This window comes from Pleurodeles waltl, chromosome 10 (assembly GCF_031143425.1).
Source record: "Pleurodeles waltl isolate 20211129_DDA chromosome 10, aPleWal1.hap1.20221129, whole genome shotgun sequence".
NCBI lineage: Eukaryota > Metazoa > Chordata > Amphibia > Caudata > Salamandridae > Pleurodeles > Pleurodeles waltl.
Window position 1 is genome coordinate 134,414,692 of NC_090449.1, and position 22,471 is coordinate 134,437,162.

Consider the following 22,471-nt stretch of genomic DNA (forward strand, 5'->3'; position numbering starts at 1 on the left):
TCTACCACACCCTGTCATAGGATCCAAAGTTCCGTCGGCCTCAATGAGCATTGATTTATGCGAAGGATGAAAATGCTCCAGAAGATACATGGCTATTCCGAGGCAATTTCTAGAATATTATACACAATTGATTAATTTCTGTAAGTTATCCCATAATAAATGGCTTTTTGTACATGTGATAAAGTGCCACACATAAGCACTGCCAGAAAGTAGGGGGGTCGCACTGGATCCCAGTTCCAGCAGCTATTTCTGGGCCGGATCTGGCAGACTCAGTGAAATATGCTGAATTTGCCCTGGTGTAATTTTTCGATACCAGGACACAGTTCAGCAGCACCCGCTTGTTGACCATTATTTTGGAGCAGCAACTTGGCTGTGATGAGGGGGGCTTTCTTCTTTTGACTTCCAGCAGAGTACAAACACAATTCTTAATTAAAAGGCCATCAGATGTTCTATTGTTGAAGTATCATCTTAACTGAGAGCGAGTCTAACATCTACACCATGTTGGTGCACCATGGAAAGAAACACAGGAACACAACTTGTCACTTCAAAAGTACTTTAGAGAAACTATGACTTGGGGCAGGCTTTTCACTTTGTTCAGCCACCCCACCCAGTTTAAGAGATGTGCCTGCACTGCAAGAATGCATGCTATATCTATGTGTAAGAGTAATTACACAACTAACGATTTAGATGGCACCTACTAATTTATATTTTATTTAGCTTTATAGTGCCACTGATCACAGTGTAGTGTGCCGGAACACTTTACATGACACAGAGACACAATACGCCATACAAGTGTGTAAAGCAATGTACAAGAAATGTTCCATAAGAGAATGAGGGAATAAGGTGTAGGAATCATATATCGTCCATAATTGTAGACATTGTAGTTAATGGCCGGGGGAAACTCAAAGGCTGGAAATAAAGCATAACGCAATGATTGGAGCTGTCTGTACTAACAAGGCTTTATAGCTTCTCAAAAGAACCCTTCTTTGAAGTATTAGAATAAAAACATATTGATCAAAGAAACACAACAAGGATTTAAAACCAGGACTTGCGTGCAGCTCCTTGATGCCTGTAAATAGACATCTGTGCTATAATAGAAAGATCTTTGCAACTGGTGTCTTAACGCTAGAAGATGTTTAAAAATGCAGCCTCTTTGTGACCAATTAGATAAGCTAGAACAGATCCACTATCACATTTGTCCATGTTGCCAATTTCCTTGCAGATTTTTTAAAATAAATATATAAATTCACTGTTAGAATCTGTTTTTCAAACTCAACCCATCTTGGTTCTGCCTCCTTTCCTCTGCACACCTTGACCCCCAACTTATGGGTTCCTGGAGTATGTTTTTTTCTTCAATTCCAGCACTGCCCTTAAGGCATTCAAATGTGAAAATGCAAGACGTGATAAAACTGATACCTTGGCAACTATGTTTGTATTTATTAGTCACCGTAATAGGAAAGAACAGCCTCCGAGCACAAAAAACCTCTTCTACTCAATTTAAAACAACTCTACGGTGACGTTGAGGATGCAGGCTCCGCACATGATAAACGTCTCTGATCGCTGCCAGCAAATCTTTTGTGAAAACACTGCACATGAGTAGCCAACTTCAATTGCTCCATAGTCTTGATTTGCTGCTCAGAACTACCTAATATATTCAATTGAGGAGTGGGATTTTTGTGTAAATAGTATACAACGTTTACTGGGGTCTTATAAATATTGTATAAATCCATATTTGTAGCAACACCCTATGCACAAAAAATAGCGAATCTTTTTAGGAATAGAGGCCAGATCCTAAACTGTGAAACTGGATTTCTTAACATGTCTCTTTATTTTGGTCCGTGACCGAAATAATATTGCATTACTTCTTTTGTCTTTGGGACTTTCTGTGATCTGATACTATATTTCTCCATTTCAAGATGGCCGCCAGATCCGCGCTTCGCAACTGCCTGACCCTTCTTAGTCCCCTCTCTATTTTTCTGTAGTCAGTGTCAGCCATCCAGCTGCTGTAAAAAAACAGGTGTCCCCAGTAGTAGTCACGAGTATTTTCAACTCTACGCTGTGCAACGGGAAGTGCAGATGCTGAGACTAGAAATAGGGCATCGGTCGCCTTGATGTGGAACTTTTACGAAAGGTGTCGCTGTCATGTTTACGGCGGCAGCAGAGAGCTTTCTCAGGCAAGCCAGGTAACAGCCCCGATTCTTCATCCTTACCAAGTAGTCCTTGTTTTTCACCAGAATGGTAATGTCGACTGTTGGATAGCGCTGGACGTCTGGAGAAGGCGTTTAGCTGGTGACTGAGCCTTCTGTTAAAGTGGCTGAGCTTTAGGGAGTAACATCATCTCTGGTGAGTGACTCTCCTTCTCTAGACCAGAAGGATTGAGTCTGCTTTAGGGTGACATTATTGGGAGGTGACAGATGCTGTTTAGCGACTACATCCTCCCCACGTTACGACAGAATCTACAGTTGCAGTATTTCCTTTTCATTGTTTGTCCATATAAGATACTGAGGTTAGTGCTTCTTCGGTACACAAGCTTAAGATCTCAGAATTTCCCCATATGAACCTCAGCAATCACTTTACTCTTTCAGCGATTGAGCTGGTCACCTGAATTTCCAAGAGTGGTGGTCTAGTGATAGCCTAGTAGCAGATAGACTTTACCTAATTCCATTGTCTGTCAAAAGTGCCTCATCTAGCACTATCTCCAATGCAAATAATGCTGTTTCTTTCTACAGCCTTGCATCCTTAAATTGTATGTCCTTTCAGGAGCATCCTTTATATTGCAAACCGTGTATGAAACACTGACCTTTACTTAAAAATTCTGATTGCCTCACTTTTTTGTATTTCACATGGCGATTTTCTTTCCATTCTCTGCAAGCCTGTTCAGGGCATAACCTACTTTTAGGCACGTGTCTGTTTTTTAAATATCTATTAATGTATTTCTGCAGTGGGGCTATTATTAATTTTAAAGATCATAACCTCTCTGTTTTTGAAAGTCAGACAGTTACAACATAAAAATAGCTAATCTAGCTAGCTTCCTTTTTAACACCATCAACCATGTCCATGAACCACAAAGTCTATTCTGCCACAAAGAAACTGGAATAGTTTGCTTGAGCCCCCAAAACTAATCCCGATAACCTACAGTGACAATTAGCCACAACAGTAACACTGTAGTAACCATTAATCTTGGGTGTTGAGCAGCATAAAGCTCTTCAAAGACTTCAAAGACTCGTCAGCGGTTATAGGTGCTACATAAATGCAAATACAATACAATACAATGCATAGTTGTTACACCCTAATGACTGTTCCAGTTATCCTTCAGGTGAGGGATTTGAGAGGCCAAGCTTCCCTCTAGGTTTGCGGATGCATTTCTTGTTCGAAGACAAATCTCAAGGTGGACGGGGACTCCTCCAGTATCAAGTGTGTCCAAAAGTAGCGGATTTGAAGCATTTTTTTTGTCCCTCACCTACAACTTTAGTCAAAGCTCTAAAGGTCCTTTTACCTGAAACCTCAACGGATCCATATACAAACTGTTGTTCATTGTAACTTCATTATATATAAGCACTTAACTACACAATAATATTGTTTATTTTAACAGAATGTAAAAGTGAATGCCCCAATATGTCTTATACAGTACTTCTGTTTGTGTTTTGTCCAGAGCGCACAATTAAATTAGTAAAACAGTTGAGAGTGTGAATTAATGTATGCAGCTATGTGTGAGTAGGGTTCAGTATATGCCGTGCTTTACATGCTTCCCTGGACAGTCTCACGGAAGAATGATCTTTTAAATACTTTGGTTTTGAGAAGTTTCCTAAAAGAATGTAGTTTGATTCTGTCCTTAATTAAGGGCCAAGACTGTTCCAGAATGTTGATCCTTGAACTCTGATTCACACAGTGTTGTAACCATTTGAAGGATCGTTGCTTGGAGAGATGAGCTGCAGTTGAGAAGAGATTCCTGGAATCTTTGTCATGGGATTTTCTATTCAGAATACGTCCAAGTTCCCTATCACAGCAAGACTTGTGAATAATGCATAGAGTTTTACACTTAATTTTTGCCTGCAACGAGACCCAGTGGAGTTGTTTCATGGCTAGTTTAATATGATGCTGTTTTCCCTGGTCAAGGTACAACTGGGTAGGCTGATTCTTAAACTTGTTTTAGGAAGATTTGTGTAAATCATGTTGTAGTAATCTAGGAGTGCAATCAGTAGGATTCTTATCAGATATATTTGTTGTGCAGTTCATAGGAATGTGATTATTCTCCAAAGCATGACATGTGGCAGATTGATGGCCAGTGTTAACTACGGTTTCCTCCTAGATTACTTCCAGGTTCTCAAGATTCTGGGTACTTCCAGTTGCAGAACCCATGCTTGTATGTCAGCTAATGGGCGTGAATTGAGGTTGGTGTCCCTGTTCAAGGACCCTGGATCGGATCAATTTAGGCAATGGAAACTTTATTTTACCCAATAATGCATGTGGGCCAGATAGCTAGTGGAACTTGTATGATACGGTTGTCTGTTTTCCAGTCAGTTTGGGTTTCATTAGAATCAATTTGGCTGTTATCTTGGTATGAACCGACACTAGTGCTAGTGCGATCATGAAGCCATTAAACAACAGAAGACCCCTACTCACTTGGCACACATCAAGATGCCTCCTAGATCAACAGTAGCATTGTTCCAATGCAAATTATGCAGCTGCGTTCAGAAAGGAAAGAACAGTTCTAGTCTAAGGTGGGTAGAGATATGTGTTGTTATAATACATCCCCGCTATGGTTAATCAGTACCTGCCACTCAGCCAGTGTGTGTGATGAAATGGAATGTTAAAGGGTGCTTTAGTGTAGAGAGTGGTAGTTGGAGAAAGTGGGCTGAGCAGTAGGACGCTGCTCCTGGTGGGGCATTTGACTAATTTACCTATTTACTTGTAACTTGTTACTTAAGAAACTTCATCTCAATAAATCTACATCTTTTAACTGGCTACCTGACTTCCTGCTTACTAGAGAGCCATCCTTATTTACAACACTGGTAACGACTGGAAAACGAACCTACGTTTGAGGAAAGCGAGAAGCGGCTGTAGTTGGAAGATTAAGCAAACCTAACTTATAAACTGATAAAACAAAGAGAGCTACAGATAAGCAAAACAACGTTCTGTGCCGCACCAGTGTCTATTATAGCAGACAGTCCACAGACAATTTAATCAAAGACGGTAGGCCTAAGAAATGTCACTGCCGATCTCTGTATGTTCACTGTTGCACTAAAAGGTTCGCCGATTAAAAGTACTTGATATATACGGGTTCCTTTGGAAGCGTGGTTAGAACCTGATGTGAACGAGAAGGCCCTGGAACATTCAAGACGCCCGTGGGCAGTGCAGATTTCAATTTGAAGAAGTTTGGCAACAAACAGTGAGAGATTTTGGGGACTGTTGTATGAGAATTTTTGATTTTTGTACCGTTTTGGGAGCAGGGTATTTTTTGTTTTTGTTTTGTAGTGAGGCAGCTGCACTTTGAAGCGCAAGAGCCGTACTGCCATCAAAAATAACCGTGAGGGGTCGCGGATGACAAACCAACTACTGTAGTGCGTGAAAGCGATATGATGTCTGAAGCGCAAGGGATGTACTGTCATCAAAAGAATCTGTGAGGGTTCATGGATAGTGAACCAAGCAGCGACTGTTGCGCAAGTGCCTTACCATTGTTTAAGGAGCATGAGGGCTCGTGGAAGGCAATCCTGGCACAGAGACCAGGAGAGTTCTATCACGTATGGAGCAGTTTCTCAGGGTCTGCGCGCAGGCGCAAACCCTTGTAGTGAGGGCAAGAAATACCATGCTACACTACATCCGTGGAAGTAAGCCCTGATTGTCCTATTTTAATTCAAGAAAGGAGGCCTGTTATTGGTAGTGCTGCTCCTTTAACAACTACGTGTCCCGTGATTCTGAAGCTGTGTGTGCTGTTATGGTAAGTGGTGCTCCAGTGATGACGAGTCCCGCTACTCTGGGACTGTGTATGTTGCTACTGGATGTTCAGTACTCACATAAGCACAAAGGCAACATGAGTAGCGCATGTGTCGTCCTATAAAGACAGCTTCAGTTGTCTGACATACAAAGCCTTGGAAGAGGTGTGTGCTTACTGAGTTAAGAGGTCAGTTTTTCAACAAAACGAACAGTAATTTTTGCAACCTCAGAACATGTTAGACCTGGCAGCTTTTTGGCGTGTTTCCTCATGTCTTTTTGCCTTCTGACCTCCTGTTTTTTTGGTGTACTGGACTCTGTTTTTGCTGGTTTGTTGTCTCTGTGCACTTTACCACTGCTAATCAGTGCTAAAGTGCAAATGCTCCCTATGGAAATTGTACTGTTGATTGCTTTATCCATGATTGGCATATTTGATTTACTGGTAAGTCCCTAGTAAAGTGCATTAGAGGCACCCAGGGCCTGTAAATCAAATGCTGCTAGTGGGCCTGCAGCTGTAGGTGTGCAACCCACATTAGTAGCCCTGTAAACGTGGCTCAGACCTGCCACTGCAGTGTCTGTGTGCAGTTTTAAAATGCCAATTCGACCTGGTAATTGTACCCACTTACCAGGCCTAAACCTTCTCTTTTACTACATGTAGGGCACCCCTAAGGTAGCCCAATGGACAGGGTGCGGTGTAGGTTTAAGGCGGGACATGTACTTATGTGTGTTACATGTCCTAAGAGTGAAATACTTCTAAATTTGGTTTTCACTGTGCAATGCCTATCTCTCATCAGTTAACACGGGGCTGCGAATAAATATTATTAAAGTGTGGATTCCGTTTGAGAGCAGATAGAAATGTGGAGTTTAGGGTATCTGAACTCACAATTTAAAATACATCTTTTGGTAAGGGTTGTTTTTAAATTGTGTGTTTGAAAATGCCCCTTTTAGAAAGTAGTCTTTTTTTTCTTGCTTAAACCTTTCTGTGACTCTGCCTGTTTGTGGATTCCCTGTCTGGGTCAGATTGACAGTTGGGCTCGTTGCACCACTCTCTAGAGAGTGACACAAAGGGGGCTGGGGTGTAGCCTGCATAACCTTATCAACCATCTGAGCTTGATGAGATGGAGGAGTGGTCACTTACACCTGAAAGGACTTTGCCTATCCTCACACAATGCAGTCTCCAACCCTCTGGTGTGTGTCTGGTGCCTGGCCTTGACAAGGAAGGATCTTGCAAACACTTGAGACTTTCCTTTGAAGTTTGCCAATTCAAAGGCAGGAAGGGTTATAAGTATTGGACCCAAAACCCCAGACTTTTAGAATCTTTCTGGAATCAAGAGGAACATCTGCCCAGGAGAAGAGCTGAAGAGCTGGAGGAGGAGTACTGTTGCTTTGCTGGACTGGCCTGCAGTTGCTGTTTCTGCCTGAAAAGAGTGCAAAGGGTGAACTTTGCTGTGTGTCCTGCTTGAGAAAGTTCTCCAAGGGCTTGGAGTAGAGATTGCCTCCTTTTGGAAGTCTCAGGGACACCAAAGACTTCAGTTTCCTCGACCTGCAGTACTGGGAACTGTGTGTTTTGTGCTGTTCAAGAGGAGAAACCACTGCGACGCAGCCAATGACACCGCCGGCCTGCACTGTGTCCTGCCGACACCGCACAGAGCCGCACTGCCATGCTTCGCACTGCGACCCTGGTCTCACCGAGGCCGCGATCGGACGATTTCACTGAGCCACTGCTCGCACCGCGACCTGTGGGCCCCGCACTCCAACATTGCCTTGCTCACACCATAGCCTGGGCATCCCTGACTCTGCCTGCACTGTGGCCTGTGGACACCGCTTGTGCAGTACACGAAGCACCGTCCTGTCCCTCACCGCAGCCCTGGTCCACCAGCACCATCAACTCCAGTGTCGTTACCAGGCATCCCTGCCTGCACCGCGGCCCGTGGACACCGCTCGTGAGGGTCATGAAGCACCATCCCACACCGCCGGCTTGGGCCTACCGACGACAGTGCTTCAGCAATGACGCCGCTGCTGCCTGCATTGTGACCTGGTGACACCTCACGTCGTACTGCCCCGCTTCACACCACAGCCCTGGTCTCACTGACTCTGCTAGAAGACCGTAACCAAGCCGCTGCCTGGACAGTGACCTTTCAGCGCCGCACGTCGCATTGTCCTGCTTCGCACCGCAGCTGCAGTGCCATCCACGCCAGCGTTCCTGACTTCATCAGCCTGGAATTCGATCTGCAACGCGTGTGACTTCAAGGGCCTGACGCACTGACTCCAGAACCGACACCGCCACGCCAGCGACGCCGCTCTCTGGAGCTCATCTCGAGGATCACGACGCCCTGCAATTCCAAAGGTTCTGTTTGCAGGTCTTCCCGACGCTGCAGCCGTCCTGAACTGTTGGTTTTGTTGATCATGATGCTGTGATAGCCCCTGGTGGATCTATCGACTTCAAGGACCTGTATTTTTGAGTACATCTTGCAGAATGCATATATTTCTTACTATATCAAATCAAATCATTAACATTTATAAAGCGCGCTACTCATCCGTGTGGGTCTCAAGGCGCTAGGGGAAAAGGGCGGGGGGCGTTACTGCTGCTCGAAAAGCCAGGTTGTTAGGAGTCTCTGGAATGCGGAGTGGTCCTGGGTGGTCCTGAGGCTGGTGGGGAGGGAGTTCCAGGTCTTGGCTGCCAGGAAGGAGAAGGACCTCCCACCCGCAGTGGAGCGGCGGATGCGAGGGACGGCAGCGAGCGTGAGGCCCGAGGAACGGAGGAGACGGGTGGGGGCGTAGAAGCTGAGGCGACGGTTGAGGTAATCCGGTCCCTTGTTGTGGAGGGCTTTGTGTGCGTGGGTGAGAAGTCGGAAGGTGATCCTTTTGCTGACTGGGAGCCAATGCAGGTGTCTCAGGTGTGCAGAGATGTGGCTGTTGCGGGGTACGTCGAGGATGAGGCGGGCCGAGGCGTTTTGAATACGTTGCAGGCGTTTTTGGAGCTTGGCGGTGGTCCCAGCATAGAGGGTGTTGCCGTAGTCCAGGCGGCTCGTGACGAGGGCGTGGGTCACGGTTTTTCTAGTGTCGGCGGGGATCCAGCGGAAGATCTTGCGGAGCATGCGGAGGGTGAGGAAGCAGGCGGAGGACACGGCGTTGACTTGCTTGGTCATGGTGAGAAGAGGGTCCAAGATGAAGCCGAGGTTGCGGGCGTGGTCTGCGGGGGTCGGTGCGGTGCCGAGGGCCGTGGGCCACCAGGAGTCGTCCCAAGCAGACGGGGTGTTGCCGAGGATGAGGACTTCCGTTTTGTCAGAGTTCAGCTTTAGGCGGCTGAGCCTCATCCAATCTGCGACGTCCTTCATGCCCTCTTGTAGGTTGGTCTTGGCGCTGGCGGGGTCCTTGGTGAGGGAGAGTATAAGTTGGGTGTCGTCGGCGTAGGAGGTGATGATGATGTCGTGCTTGCGTACGATGTTGGCGAGGGGGCTCATGTAGACATTGAAGAGTGTCGGGCTGAGCGATGACCCTTGAGGTACGCCGCAGATGATCTCGGTGGGGTCTGAGTGAAACGGAGGGAGGTAGACTCTTTGGGAGCGGTTTGAGAGGAAGGAGGCGATCCAGTCCAGGGCCTGGCCTTGGATCCCGGTGGAGCGGAGGCGGGTGATTAGGGTGCGGTGATAGACGGTGTCGAAGGCAGCCGAGAGGTCAAGGAGGATGAGGGCGACTGTTTCACCGTTGTCCATCAGGGTTCTGATGTCGTCTGTGACTGAGATGAGGGCGGTTTCAGTGCTGTGGTTGGTTCGGAATCCGGTTTGTGAAGGGTCGAGCAGGTTGTTGTCTTCTAGGAAGGTGGTCAGCTGTTTGTTGACGGTCTTCTCTATTACCTTGGTGGGGAAGGGGAGGAGCGAGATGGGGCGGAAGTTTTTCAGGTCGCTCGGGTCAGCCGTAGGTTTCTTTAGTAGTGCGTTGACTTCGGCGTGTTTCCAGCATTCGGGGAAGGTAGCAGAAGAAAAAGAGGAGTTGATGACGGCCTGGAGGTGCGGGGCGATGATGTCGTCGGCTTTATTGAAGATGAAGTGAGGGCAGGGGTCCGATGGAGCGCCGGAGTGGATCGAGTTCATGGTGGTTTTGGTTTCTTCGGTGTTGATGTGGGTCCAGTCGTTGAGGGTGATGGTCGGAGGTGTGGGTTCGGTGATGCTTGGTTGGGTCTGGTGTCCGAAGCTGTCGTGGAGGTCGCTGATCTTGCGATGGAAGAAGGTGGCGAGGGAGTTGCACAGATCTTGTGAGGGCGTGACGGCGTTGGCGTTGGGGTTGGAGAACTCCTTGACAATGCTAAAAAGTTCTCTGCTGTTGTGGCTGTTTTTGTCCAGTCTGTCGGTAAAAAAGTTCCTTTTGGCAGGGCGGATCAGGTGGTGGTGTTCGCGGGTAACGTTCTTGATGGCGGTCATGTTGTCAGCGGTGTGGTCCTTGCGCCAGGCCTTCTCGAGGGCGCAACAAGTTTTCTTCGATTCTTTGAGGGTGTCAGAGAACCAGAGAGGTTTTTTTGGTGTTGGCCTGTCGATGCGTGCGTTTGAGGGGAGCAAGGTTGTCTGCGCAGTTGGAGATCCAGTTCGTGAGGCTGAGGGCTGCGTCGTTGGGGACGGTGGTGAGGGTGGGTTGGTTGGCGGCGAGTGCGGAGAAGAGTTGCTCTTCGGGGATTTTGTTCCACTGTCGACGAGGGATGGGTTGAGTGCGGAGGTGGCGGGTCTCGCGTCGGAATGTGAAATGTACACAGCTGTGGTCGGTCCAGTGTAGAGCGGAGGTGTGGCTGAAGAAGACGTGTTTGCTGGCGGAGAAGATAGGGTCAAGCGTGTGTCCGGCGATGTGGGTGGCGGTGTTCACCAGTTGCTTGAGGCCGAGGTTGGCGAGGTTGTCGAGCAGGGTGGTGGTGTTGGGGTCGTTGTTTTGTTCCAGATGGAAGTTGAGGTCGCCTAGGAGGATGTAGTCCGGCGAGGCGAGGGCGTGCGGGGAGATGAAGTCGGCGATGGCGTCGCTGAAAGGGGCGCGTGGTCCGGGAGGACGGTAGACGAGGGATCCTCTGAGGGTGGTCCTGGGGTCGGTGCGAATCTGAAAGTGCAGGTGTTCAGCGGCGAGAGGGGTGTCTTCGGTGGAGGTGGTGACGCTGATGGAGTCTTTGAAGACAATGGCGATACCTCCTCCTACTTGGTTGGTGCGGTCTTTTCTGGAGATCTTGTAGCCTTCGGGGATGGCGGTGGCGATGTCTGGAGCAGAGGAGGCGTTCATCCAGGTCTCCGTGATGAAGGCGACGTCCGGTGCTGTGGAGTCCAGGAGGTCCCAGAGTTCAACGGCATGCTTGTGGACGGAACGAGCGTTGACCAGGATGCACTTGAGGTGGTTGATGGCGCGTGGGCTTGTGGTCGTGGTAGTTGCATGGTGGAAGATGCGTTTGCAGGAGTTGCAGGCGAAGGGTCCATGGGTGCGTTTGGGGTGAGCTTGGAAGCAGGAGTTGGTGCGCCCTGGGTTGAGGGCGTGGAGGGTGGTGGAGTCGTAGCGGATCAGCGGGGCTTGGGAGAGCTGGGGTCCAGGGGTCGTGGCGCTGGGCGCGGGCCAGGCGCAGACGGGTGCAGACGGGCTTGCCTCTGGCGCGCCAGTGGCGTGCCTGCGCAGCGGTCGCCATATGAGGTAGGAGGGGGGGAGGGGTCAGCTGGGGGCGAATGGGAGCTGGGAGGCGTGCAGGAAGTCGCGGCGGTAAAGCGAGAGGGAGGGGGGACAGGTAGAGTGAGAAGAGCTGGGGGAGGGGGGTTTAAGGGTGGAGGGGGGTGAGTGTTAGGAGGTTTAGGAGATTAGGGAGAGAGATAGGAGTAGGGTTGTGAAGATAGGGGAGGGGGGTTGTAGAGGTGGGTGAGGGTGAGAGGTAGAGTGAGAGGATAGGAAGATAGGTAATAGAGGGGGTGGCGGGAAGGGGGGGAGAGATAGAGAAAATAGATAGAGAAATAGATAGATAGAGAGATAGAGAGATAGGTAGATAGGAGGAGGTGGAGAGTGAGGGAGTTAGATAGTGAGATAGATAGAGAGATAGGTAGATAGGAGGAGTGAGGGAGGTAGATAGTGAACGGGGTAGATAGGGGTGATAGAGAGGGGGAGGCGAGTGAGGGAGGGGGATGAGGCAGGAGCAGGAGGGCAGGCGCGGGGAGAAGAAGACGGAGGAGGCAGAAGAGCTGAAGAACAGAAGACTGAAGAACAGAAGACTGAAGAACAGAAGACTGAAGAACAGAAGACGGAAGAACAGAAGAACAGACGAACAGAAGACCGGAAGAACAGAAGAACAGAAGAACAGAAGACCGGAAGAACAGAAGAACAGGAGACCAGAAGAGCAGAAGATCAAAGAAGAGCAGAAGATCACAGATGAAGATACGGAAGACGAAGAACAGAAGGCAGAAGACAGGCAGAAGACCACAGAAGAAGGTGAAGAAGAAGAGAGGTGACAGGAGAGGCAGAGAAGCACACAGAAGAAGAGAGAAGACGGGGAAAAGAAGAGTACAGAAGAAGATTACAGAAGAGGAGCGAGGAGGAAGAACAGAGAAGAAGAAAAGGAGAAAAGAAGCAGGAGCAGGAGAGAGGGTGAGTAGCGCGGGGTAGGGCGAGGGGCTGGGAGGTGGGGGGTACTTACTGCGAGGTGGGTCTCAGGAACCTGGAGGAGCTGGAGGAGCTGCAGCGGCAGGGGGATCGACCTACCCTTGGGTATATGTTAGATTTTTATCGTATTTGGTCTTGTTTTATAAATATAAATATTGGCTGTTTTTCTAAAACTGGTGTGGTGTCCTTTTGTAGTGTATTAACTGTGTTACTGTGTGTTTAAGTGCAGATCCTTTGCACATTGCTTCTGAGAAAAGCCTGACTGCTCGTGCCAAGCTACAAAGGGGGTGAGCAGGGGTTATCTGAGTGGATATCTCCCTTATCCTGACCAGAGTTAGGGTCCCTACTTGGACATGGTGCAAACCAACAGCCAACTGGAGACGCCATTTCTAACAGCACCCATAAAGCAATTGTCGTGAGGTGCTTTTATACAAAGTGATGTCCAGTTAAAGAAATATTCGGACTTTCATTGAGTTTAATGTCAGTGCTGTGTAGTGTTGGATGTTCGGGTGAGATGTCGCTCACCAGAGAAGAGGACTGTATTGTTGGCAAGAGTTTGGGTGAGAAGTCGCTCACCGGGGTGGAAGACTTGACCATCCGGAGAATAATTTTTAATGCTGTTTTCTTTGTTTGCTGTCAAGTGTATTTTACTTAATGCTATACTGAATTTCAAAGTATGGTGCTATGACATAGTAGTCAATTTTTGGTGAAATGATTTGCTAAAGGGCTTTTGCTGGAATATATCTGTGAGGGTGGAGTAATAGAGAGGAAGTATTTTCCTAATTGTAGTATGCAAGAGTCCTACTGTTGCGTTGTGAGTTTTGCATGAGTGCTTTTATAAAGTGTGCAGATGCAAGACTCCCATTGTTATGGTCACAAGACGCCTTGTCGGGGGATGAGCTCGGGTTAAGATACTCATTACAAAGATGCTCTGTGTATGGCGATGAGTGAGAGTTGAAAGAGACCCATTTCGAGGGCTGAAAGACAATCATTGTTATTTTCCGAAGATGCCTAGTGTTTTGGCACGAGTGTGGTGTGAAGTGGTTATGTACCCCTAAACAGAAAAGGGGTTTGTATGTTGTACCCTATTGTTGCATTGGTCTGCATGTGGTGCTCAGTGTAAATGGGTGTCGTGTTTTGCACCCTGATGTAGTATTAGTCTTTCCTTATTGCTTAAGGATCAGTAGGTGCAGTAAAGATCTGACTTTATCCCGCCATGAATTTATCTTTCTTATTACCCTAGGCGTGTAATCGTATTTGTATTGCTTGATAATTTAAGTGTTTGAATACTTGCTTGAGGTATGTCATTGCACGATCTTAAACCATTTTGTTTAGAACTGTCAGATCCTAGGAAATAGAAACACTCTCTGTAACTTGTCCTAAATAATTGTTTAAGTTAAAATCACATACTCAGCATGAGCATATAACCATCTGCATCCCCTTCTATCATTGCCATAACCATTTCTGCTAGATTTTTCAAAATACATACTTACTAGTCACAGGGAGGGTCCTGGGTGGAATAATCCTTGCCTCCACACCCTTAATAGAATTGAAACTTTACGTTATGACAGCTATGACATTTTTCATTCTGTGTCTGGATCGGAGGCGAGGATTATACTAGTTTAAAGCTTGCTCACCACCAAATGAGCCACATCCACCACTGGCTTAAAGTAGAATCTCTTGAGGGTGGAATCTGAGGCCCAATCTGCCGCATTCATGGTGTCCTCCAAATGGACTCCCAGGCAGAACACCTTTGAAGCCATCACACCCCTTGCTAAATGCCTCCAAACACCTTGGGGTCAATACCTGCCTTCCAAGAGGACGTTGACCCCTGTGTCTATAAGCATGGCATCTTCGTAGGGAAAACTGCATAGGTAATGGGCTGGATTCCTGCTGGGGAAAGCTGTAAAATTTGACTTGGAGCCCCTGGACTATCTGCAGGACCTAAGCTTCCGAGGTCATGGACAACCAATCCTGGTAAAAGAAAAAATTAGCCAGGTGGCGTCCGACTTTTAGTTGGGAAGAAGGGCGAATGCACACCATTGGAGTAGACGTGAGAAGCTTGTCCTTTGAATCCACATTTGCCATGGAACCCCTGACGCCGGGTGAGGTAGAAGGTTGCAAAATGAAAGTAGTTTTGTCAGTTGCCGCGTTAGAAGCCTTGTTCCCTGGCAGGGTATTGGGAGCTGGGGCAGCCGGCCGAGCACCCCCCCCCGCCCTCTACCACAGCCTCCCCTGTAGAAATCCAGAAGGGGTGAAAATTAGTTTCATGGATGGCTGGGCCTTATCCCACAAAGTGAAGGTCGCCATGAATTTTCCTGATTCTTGAATGAAGGGGTCACCAAAGAGGCCCCCTTGGGCCACTGCCCCCGCCTCCTCTGCCAAGCCCCTCAGCTTTGGGTCCACCTTATTGAGCAATGAACAGCAGTGCTTCTTGGAGAGCGCGCAGGTCATGTTGCCTAAAAAGATAACCCCCCCCCACTGTGAGCAGCCAGAGAGGACCTTTTGGGAGATCCTGGACCCTGAGACCTTGTCCTCCTCCACCATATCTAAAATCTGGGTGAAGGGACCAATAGCATCCTCCAACTTTCCCTGGCAGGACATCCGGGATCTATCAATTCCCTTCGTAGGGTCTTTCATAAATGTCACCATAAAGGTGACCATCCTAGGGGCAATCTCCGGCGTACGGGGCAACCTTTCCCTCCAAGGACAGATGGGGCACTCCGCCTCAAGACAACTGCAGGACTCTTTTTCTAAAGGTTTACTTAAGCGTCCACCACATACTTGGTCACCTTGTCTGCAGGGGCCCAGTCGGATGACCTGGGTGTAAATAAAATGGTCCAGGTCCAACATATCCACATCTGTGGAGGATGGCTTACTCGTATCCAGGACTAGGACAGGAGAGTGGCGCCAGGACCAGGAGAGCCCGGCGTCGTCATCCGAATCCCCTTGGGAATTGTCCCCATCAGGGTTGCCTGGTGAACTGGGTTATGACGGGGCTGCTAGAGGGTCTGAGAGCATGTGGGGCGGAATCATGGGTATCTGGGCCAAGAAGGCCTGCTTCAGGTGAGTAAAAGCATCATGGTCCATCCCTGACTCCCGTGATCTTTTGCAGGACAATTTCTCTGCATCATGGGCAGCTTGTGGAGAAGGGGAGGGATCAGGTGGCCTCAAGGGCATCATATCTGACCTGTGGAGTTGAGTGCACTCCTACGCTATTTGCCTCACAAGGCGCCTTTCCTTGGGGGCCATACCCCCTTCAAAGCCCTGCAAATGGAGGCATCTACTGCCTCGTAAAATTTGTCATCTCATGGGAGGAAAGAGAGCGGGGTCCCCATCCCCTTGAGGTCCCTGGGATATCTGCATGATGTATGGTAAAATGTTATAAATATAATAGGCTCAGTAGGGCCAGTTAAAATACTGGAAGTCCAGTATTGATTTTTGGATGGGTGAAGCAGCACAGACTATTGGTTCTAAGCCCCAGGGACACACACCGCTTCAGTTCATTGGGGTAGGCCTGGGGCATGTCCCCACCAAGTTTCAGAGGGCTAATAATACAGACCAAAATGAAGGCGTCACACAACAGCAGATAAAGACTCCTCGGGGCGTCGGCCAGCAATCTGCAACACAATACAGACCCCGATTGTTCAGGACATATGTCTCCAGGCCAGGGCAAGACTCTGGCAGTTACAGCAATGTGTGCACTGTGAATTTCACTTAAGATTGTGAAATATGCCTGCCACGGAGCTCAGAGATGAACCACTCTGGTTGCAGCAGCACCTGCTGGGAGGAGGACCACTCTGCAAGTCCTCCAAATACAACAGACTGCCGCGAAAGGGACACGCCTGGGGCGTCACTGAATCACAAGTGAGTCATTATAAACAGTAAGCAGAACCAATTGTGAAACTGGGAGCAAGAATGAAAATTAACTTATCTCTGTCTGTGAGCAGCGTAGAAAGAATGAGCTTTGAAATGACGGAAGGCTTTTTTAGGACTGCTGTTACCTGATTGGATGTTGAAGTTTCTCATTCCCAATTCTGATGAGAATGGTAGTTTCTTATTTTCACTAAAACATGGCTGCTATAAAAAAAAAATATAGAAGGAAGAAAGCATAACCCTCTTCTCCATTCCTGACATATTTAATTAGCCAGCTACATGATTTGGTCTCTGTTGCTGCATAATCTCATTTGTCCTGGTTATGATACCAAAAGGGGTATGTTTAGCAGATTTTCTGAGTAGGAAATATCCATCAACTCTAATTTTTCTTCAGTTTGGGAAAGTCTTGCATGTGGGCGAAGAACTCTGTAATGTGGTCCAACCCCTGTGGTAATTTCTCACTGTCTTCATATTGGGACATCTTTGGATCAAAGTGGTCTTTGAAGTAGCTGGAGTCACTAATACAGATTTTAAGAATCCTGTTTACGAGCAAAGTTATTGAAATCAAATCCAATCACACACTTGTTAGAGTGAGAAAACAGAGGTGCAGTAAATATTACTTTAACAGCACGAATATCCATTGCAGGGACCTTGCTCATGGCTCTTGAAGTCCTGTAAGGAATCATTTAGATGCCTTCTTTACTAGCTTCTTAGGAGAGGGGCACTTTTTGCTTTCTTAATTGTTTTCTTAATTATCTGAGATTACTTATTTCAGTGTTTGTCTGTCTCCCCATCTCTCTCGTCCAGACATTATTGCTTAAGTTCCCATCAAGGGTGATATGTTCTTCTAATATAGCAGAACCCTTTTAGTAGATATTTGATAACTGAACCTCAGACTAATTTTCATCTTCTATCCTGTAATATAGCGGGGATCAAGGCTAAGTTTGGGGGTATGTCCTGGGGCACTTTTATCAACCAATTCAATATCTGTCTTCTGCAGGATATTTGGTCCTTGGAACCACTGCATAGATCTGGTTACATAGCCTTCCATGTCCCGCTCGGCCTGCTGGAAGGGGCTGCCCTTCAGGTGGCCTCCTTATTTGGGTCAAAGTGGCACTTAGTCTTAAAATCTCTTTACTGCCTTTAATTTTGTATGATATTTTAGGTATATCAGTTATATTCCTTATATAAAGTTTACAATTGGGTTTCAGGAGCTTGAGGACCAACACAAATTATTGTTGATCTTGACTCACATAGGGCTGCTCATGATTTGCAAGATAACATTATTATTGCTGTGTATTTTAACCCAACTTTTGAGCTGTTTGATTTGTGTACTGATTCTTGCGTAAGCGAGGAAGTTGAGGAACGGGGAACCGCACTGTTGAATGTTAACCCAGTGAAGCCCAGGACGAGCAGTGCTTTCCAGCTCTTGACATTTACCTTATCCTGTGGCTTGAGGGCATGCAGCGGCTGTACAGTGTTGAATATCCATGCAACCCATACTTTTAATCGCCCTGGTCACACTACTAGAATCAATAATGTGCTAATATCCTTGCAACTTTGTGCCAATTTAGATTATTTGAACATTATTGGTAGGTGTGACAGTGACCACAATGCACTTCACTGCTCTCTAAAAGATTTGTTTGATTCCAGGATGGATTTTCCGGTTTCCTTTAGTACTAATTTGGTCCCTTCAAATCACAAGAGAAGAATTAAATGAAATAAGGTGGTTTCAAATCTGGGCATTAGAACTCAGATGGACCAGGGATTAAGGCTTACTGTCTCAGAATTAGAAAACCTGAACTATGCTCAGATGAACCAGTTCTAGGATCTGAATATTATGATATAGTAATGAGACCCTTTTTAAAAATCTTGGAATGTTTTACGCACTGAGGTCGCTCAACTCATACTCCTCCTCTGTTGGGGTGTGCATGGATTAATAATAAAGCCTGTAAGAAAAAGGAGTTCCGACAAGCTCTCTTTGTGTGGTAATTCCCCTGATCCATAAAAAAGGAAGTAGTACAAACAGGCCCAACTAGGAGTCCGTGGGGATTGGGAGTCCCTTAAATGGGAAAACATATATGAAGCTGCCAAGGAGAAAGTTACCAGGAAATTCTGGAAGCTGGTGGCCAGTTGTACCAACGCCCTACTATGCTGCTGGCAGATTTTGTTTCCCTGGGAGCATGGTATGCTTATTTCTCTGATCTTTATCAGCAGGTGATCTTTTTCTTGCAGACATAGAAGGCTGGGCAATGTATTTGAATATGTTAACTAACCTTATTCTAGGGGGACTAGTATTCCATCCAGCAGGAAGGCTGCAGATATTATCCTGAGTTTTCAAAAGGGCGTGAGGGACTTGCCCCTAAATTACAGACTGATCCACCTTATTGATGTTGCCCATAAGGTCTTTGCAAGGCAAATCTATGGGAAATTGAAAGGGTGGATTGAGGACCACAAGGCCCTCTCTGTAAAGATGACTCCACACACAAGGATGTGACTTCTCACGATTTATTTAATCTCCAACACACTTGTAGGAAAGTGTCGGGGGGGACTTTCCCTGTATCTTCTTGAGTGCCATTCTGTAAACATTTCAGAATGTGCAGCTGTTACTGTCTACGTACTTGAGGTGACACCGAGTACGGCATCCCATTAGGATAAAACAATTATGACATTAACTGTATTTTATCAGTGTCATCACAAACACTACATTCAACCCCTCACACGGTGTTTCGAAAAGGGGTCAGTACAATTTTTAGGTTTTTCATAATTTACTGGAAGTCTGTTCTATCAAAAGCACATCTTTTCCTGGTCTTTGTAGACCTGAAATCCGTGTTTGATTTTGTCCCACATGAAAGCTGTGGGAGGTCCTCAAAAAGAGTGTGGTTCCCCTTCATCTTCTGGACGTTTTGGTTCACCTTCATGACGATACATACGCTCTAGTTAGGTGGGGTCAGCGTGGAGAGCACAACAAGTAAAACCCTATATTAAAAGGAGTTTGCCAAGGGTATGTTCTTGCACTGACCCTTTTTTCTTTGTATCTTAACGGTGTAGCCTCCTTCTTGGAGGGTATTGAAAATGATGCTCCACAACTGGCTGGTTGCAAGATGCCTCTCCTACTGTTTGCTGATCATATTTTTCAAAGACTCCTAGTGGGCTCCAACTTTAAGTGGCCAAGATTGCAGCCTTTTGCTCTGAGCGAGGTCTGGTGATCAATCACGCCAAAACAAAGTTTATGGTAATCAGACCCCACAAGACCTTCGGGGGCTTAATACTTTTGGGGGGCAGTCCATTGGACAAGGTCTCCCAATTTACTTATTTTGGTATTAAGTTAAGCAACTCTATGTCCTGCTCACCTCGGGTTGAGAGGAGCAGCTTGAACCTTTCTTGGCATTCTGCTGCTCTTCTAAGATTTTATAGGTCATCACTATCTATGTACATATCTCCTGTTCTACAGGTCAGTAGAGCCAAGGCTGAAGGTAGTGCCCTTTATGAGACTGAGGGCAATGTTGATCTGACTCCATTGGGGTGGCAGATAATACATTTTTAAGAGCACTAACTAACCTCCAAAAAGTACCCGAATAATACCTCTCTGGCATGACCTGGGCGTGAAAGCCATGACCCACAAGACTCAACTAAAGCTGTTATTATTTTGGTGAAGGTTGAAGTATTTGGCGGACCTTGTGAACTATAAAAATGTTTTCAGGATGTGGTTTCGCATGATAACTGGTAAAATCAAGTAGATATGCAAGGTCAAAAATCTTTTATCCCAAAAAGGTTTAGGTGAACTGTGGTCTCCCTCCCCCACCTCCACCACTACAAAGTATATCTTGAGGGCCACCCTTAAACATGCATATTGGGTGCAGTTTCATGATGTTGAATCTAGGAGCACCATACAAGGATTCTTGGTTGGTAACTTTTTAGATTTTAAGTCTGAGGTGGTCTTTGAGCCATTTTTAGACTACATTACATCCTTAGCTGCAAGGATGCTATATCTTAAATTTCTTTATGGCACGCTACCATTATTGTCCTTGCAAGCCAAGGGAATCCCTGCAATTCTATGAGCACCGTATGTCTGACTTGTAAGCAAGTGGGGGAATCTTTGCTTCACTTATTTTGTTTTCTGTTCCCCATGTGCTTGGCCCTGGAAGGCATGGATTATCACTTTATGCAAACAACTTGGTCGCAGACAGCACCAGGATGCCTTACAACTTCTGTGTACTGAGTCCATGCAGATGATTGTCTGCACAGTTTCTAAGTATCTTTTGTGGAGTCGATCCATTAGATCGTGGTCCTTGTCTTTTAGGTTGCTAATATTGCCTGAGCACTAGTTTTAGCCTTTTGTTTTTTTTAATGGTTCTTTTAATGAGATATTGCATGTAAAAACCTTTTAAGGTATAATTTTAGTATGATGAGATGTGTATTTGCTGACTTTAAGTCCCATCTGATGATGTAGGCTTGTTGTGCTACTGTTAATGTGATGTGGTGTTTTTAGTTCTTCTATGCATTTGTATTTTTATTTGGTGCATTATTTATGACGTCTGTGTACTTTTATGGTTGAAAAATACTGAGTAAAGTATTTTGGTGATGATATTTGATAACTCTGGAGGAGCAACTGTATGATCTCCCTTCCTCTGTACCCAGTCCACCTATGTCCTGCCTTTTACTCAAAAAGCCACGGAGTCTGATCCTTGTATTGATGTGGTTGATACTGCCACATGTTCAGTTGTGTGGATTCTGTTTGAATGCCCTTCAAGGACTGCGCAGAACCTCCTGTACATGGCTATTTGTGTCTGACTTGAAAACAAAAATGAGGGGCATTCTTGCTGTATTTTTTTCCCTTCCTTGTTCAGCAGCATTATTGCCACATTATGTGTGTAAAATATCTAGTACAGTTTAATATAGTGTCACTTTGTTGTCCATTTCCTTGCATGTAATTGTGTTTCAACAGCTACAATGAATTTCTCAAATCAGCAGTGTGACGTATTTTGTGTGTGTGTGTGTGTGTGTGTATGTATATATATATGTATATATATATATATATATATATATATATATATATATATATATATATATATATATATATATAAATAAGAGAGAGAGACTCACACACACATCTTGAATGCAACCAGAGCAGAAGTGGTGTTGGTTGTCTTTTCGGTTCCTTTCGATGCCCTCTACCACTTGACACATTACTCTATGTCAATCTGCTTGTCTTTGAAGGGAGATCCCGGATGGAGAGCTGCAGAAGTTCGGTCTACGCATTACTGGGTTTCTTCAGAACCAGGATCTGGGGAGTGAGACTGTCGACTGCCTTCGGAGACTCTACCTCATTATATCAGCAACTAAATATGGGAGGAGGTAAGCTTAAGTGATTCAGTCCCCGAGTCTTGTGGCCAGTATTGTCAAAGCCTCAGTGCTTCTGCTTTAGGTCAGCCTGTCTCTCAAAATACTCCTCTGATTCAGGTGGCAACATTGAATGTATTCACTTAGCGGGTTATTACCGTTATTATCTCATCATAGCCTGTTCTCAACCTGAGCTCCTTTTGTGCAGATCTGGTAATCGAATGAATAATTGTTTATAGGTTTTTGGCACTAGAGATTTAGCTTAATGCTTAGTTTATCAGTGGTCTGAGTAGCTTGGTATGGCAGTAAAATGAGTGTTTGATTTTACACAGTGCTTCTTATCAATGTCTTGCAGTCTTGTAGCACACTAAAATATTAGTTTTATTATTCCCTAATGTATCGGTACTGCTTTTATCAACGTTATGCTGATGAAAATCCCATTTAGCCCCAGAGTTGAACCTGTGACTTAGTTGTCCACAGATTTCCACAAAACGTTAGCTTGAGAGCTATTTTAACTAATGTATTTGCTAACAAAGTGTATCAGCTTGTAAGGCAGGCCAGTTTACTGCCAGGCTAAGACACATGCTCCAGCTATGGTCAAGTAGATCAGGTTAAGGCATCTGCTCCAGATATGTGTTTACTTAGCAAGTCTCCCCTGAGTACCTTAACCAACTCAGTTGATTAATGTAATTACTGCAGGTCTGATAAGCAG

The 22,471-nt window shown here is 46.1% G+C and overlaps 1 protein-coding gene across 1 annotated transcript in view; it reads left to right on the plus strand.

The window, feature by feature from the left end:
- The first annotated feature begins 1,984 nt into the window (after window positions 1–1,984).
- Window positions 1,985–22,471, plus strand: part of AP5Z1 (adaptor related protein complex 5 subunit zeta 1) — a 121,628-nt gene continuing 101,141 nt past the window's right edge. Inside the window, exons 1-2 of the mRNA XM_069209975.1 lie at window positions 1,985–2,183; window positions 21,637–21,774. Coding sequence (XP_069066076.1) covers window positions 2,143–2,183; window positions 21,637–21,774 — 179 coding nt within the window. The 5' untranslated portion in view covers window positions 1,985–2,142. The remainder of the gene's footprint in view (window positions 2,184–21,636; window positions 21,775–22,471) is intronic.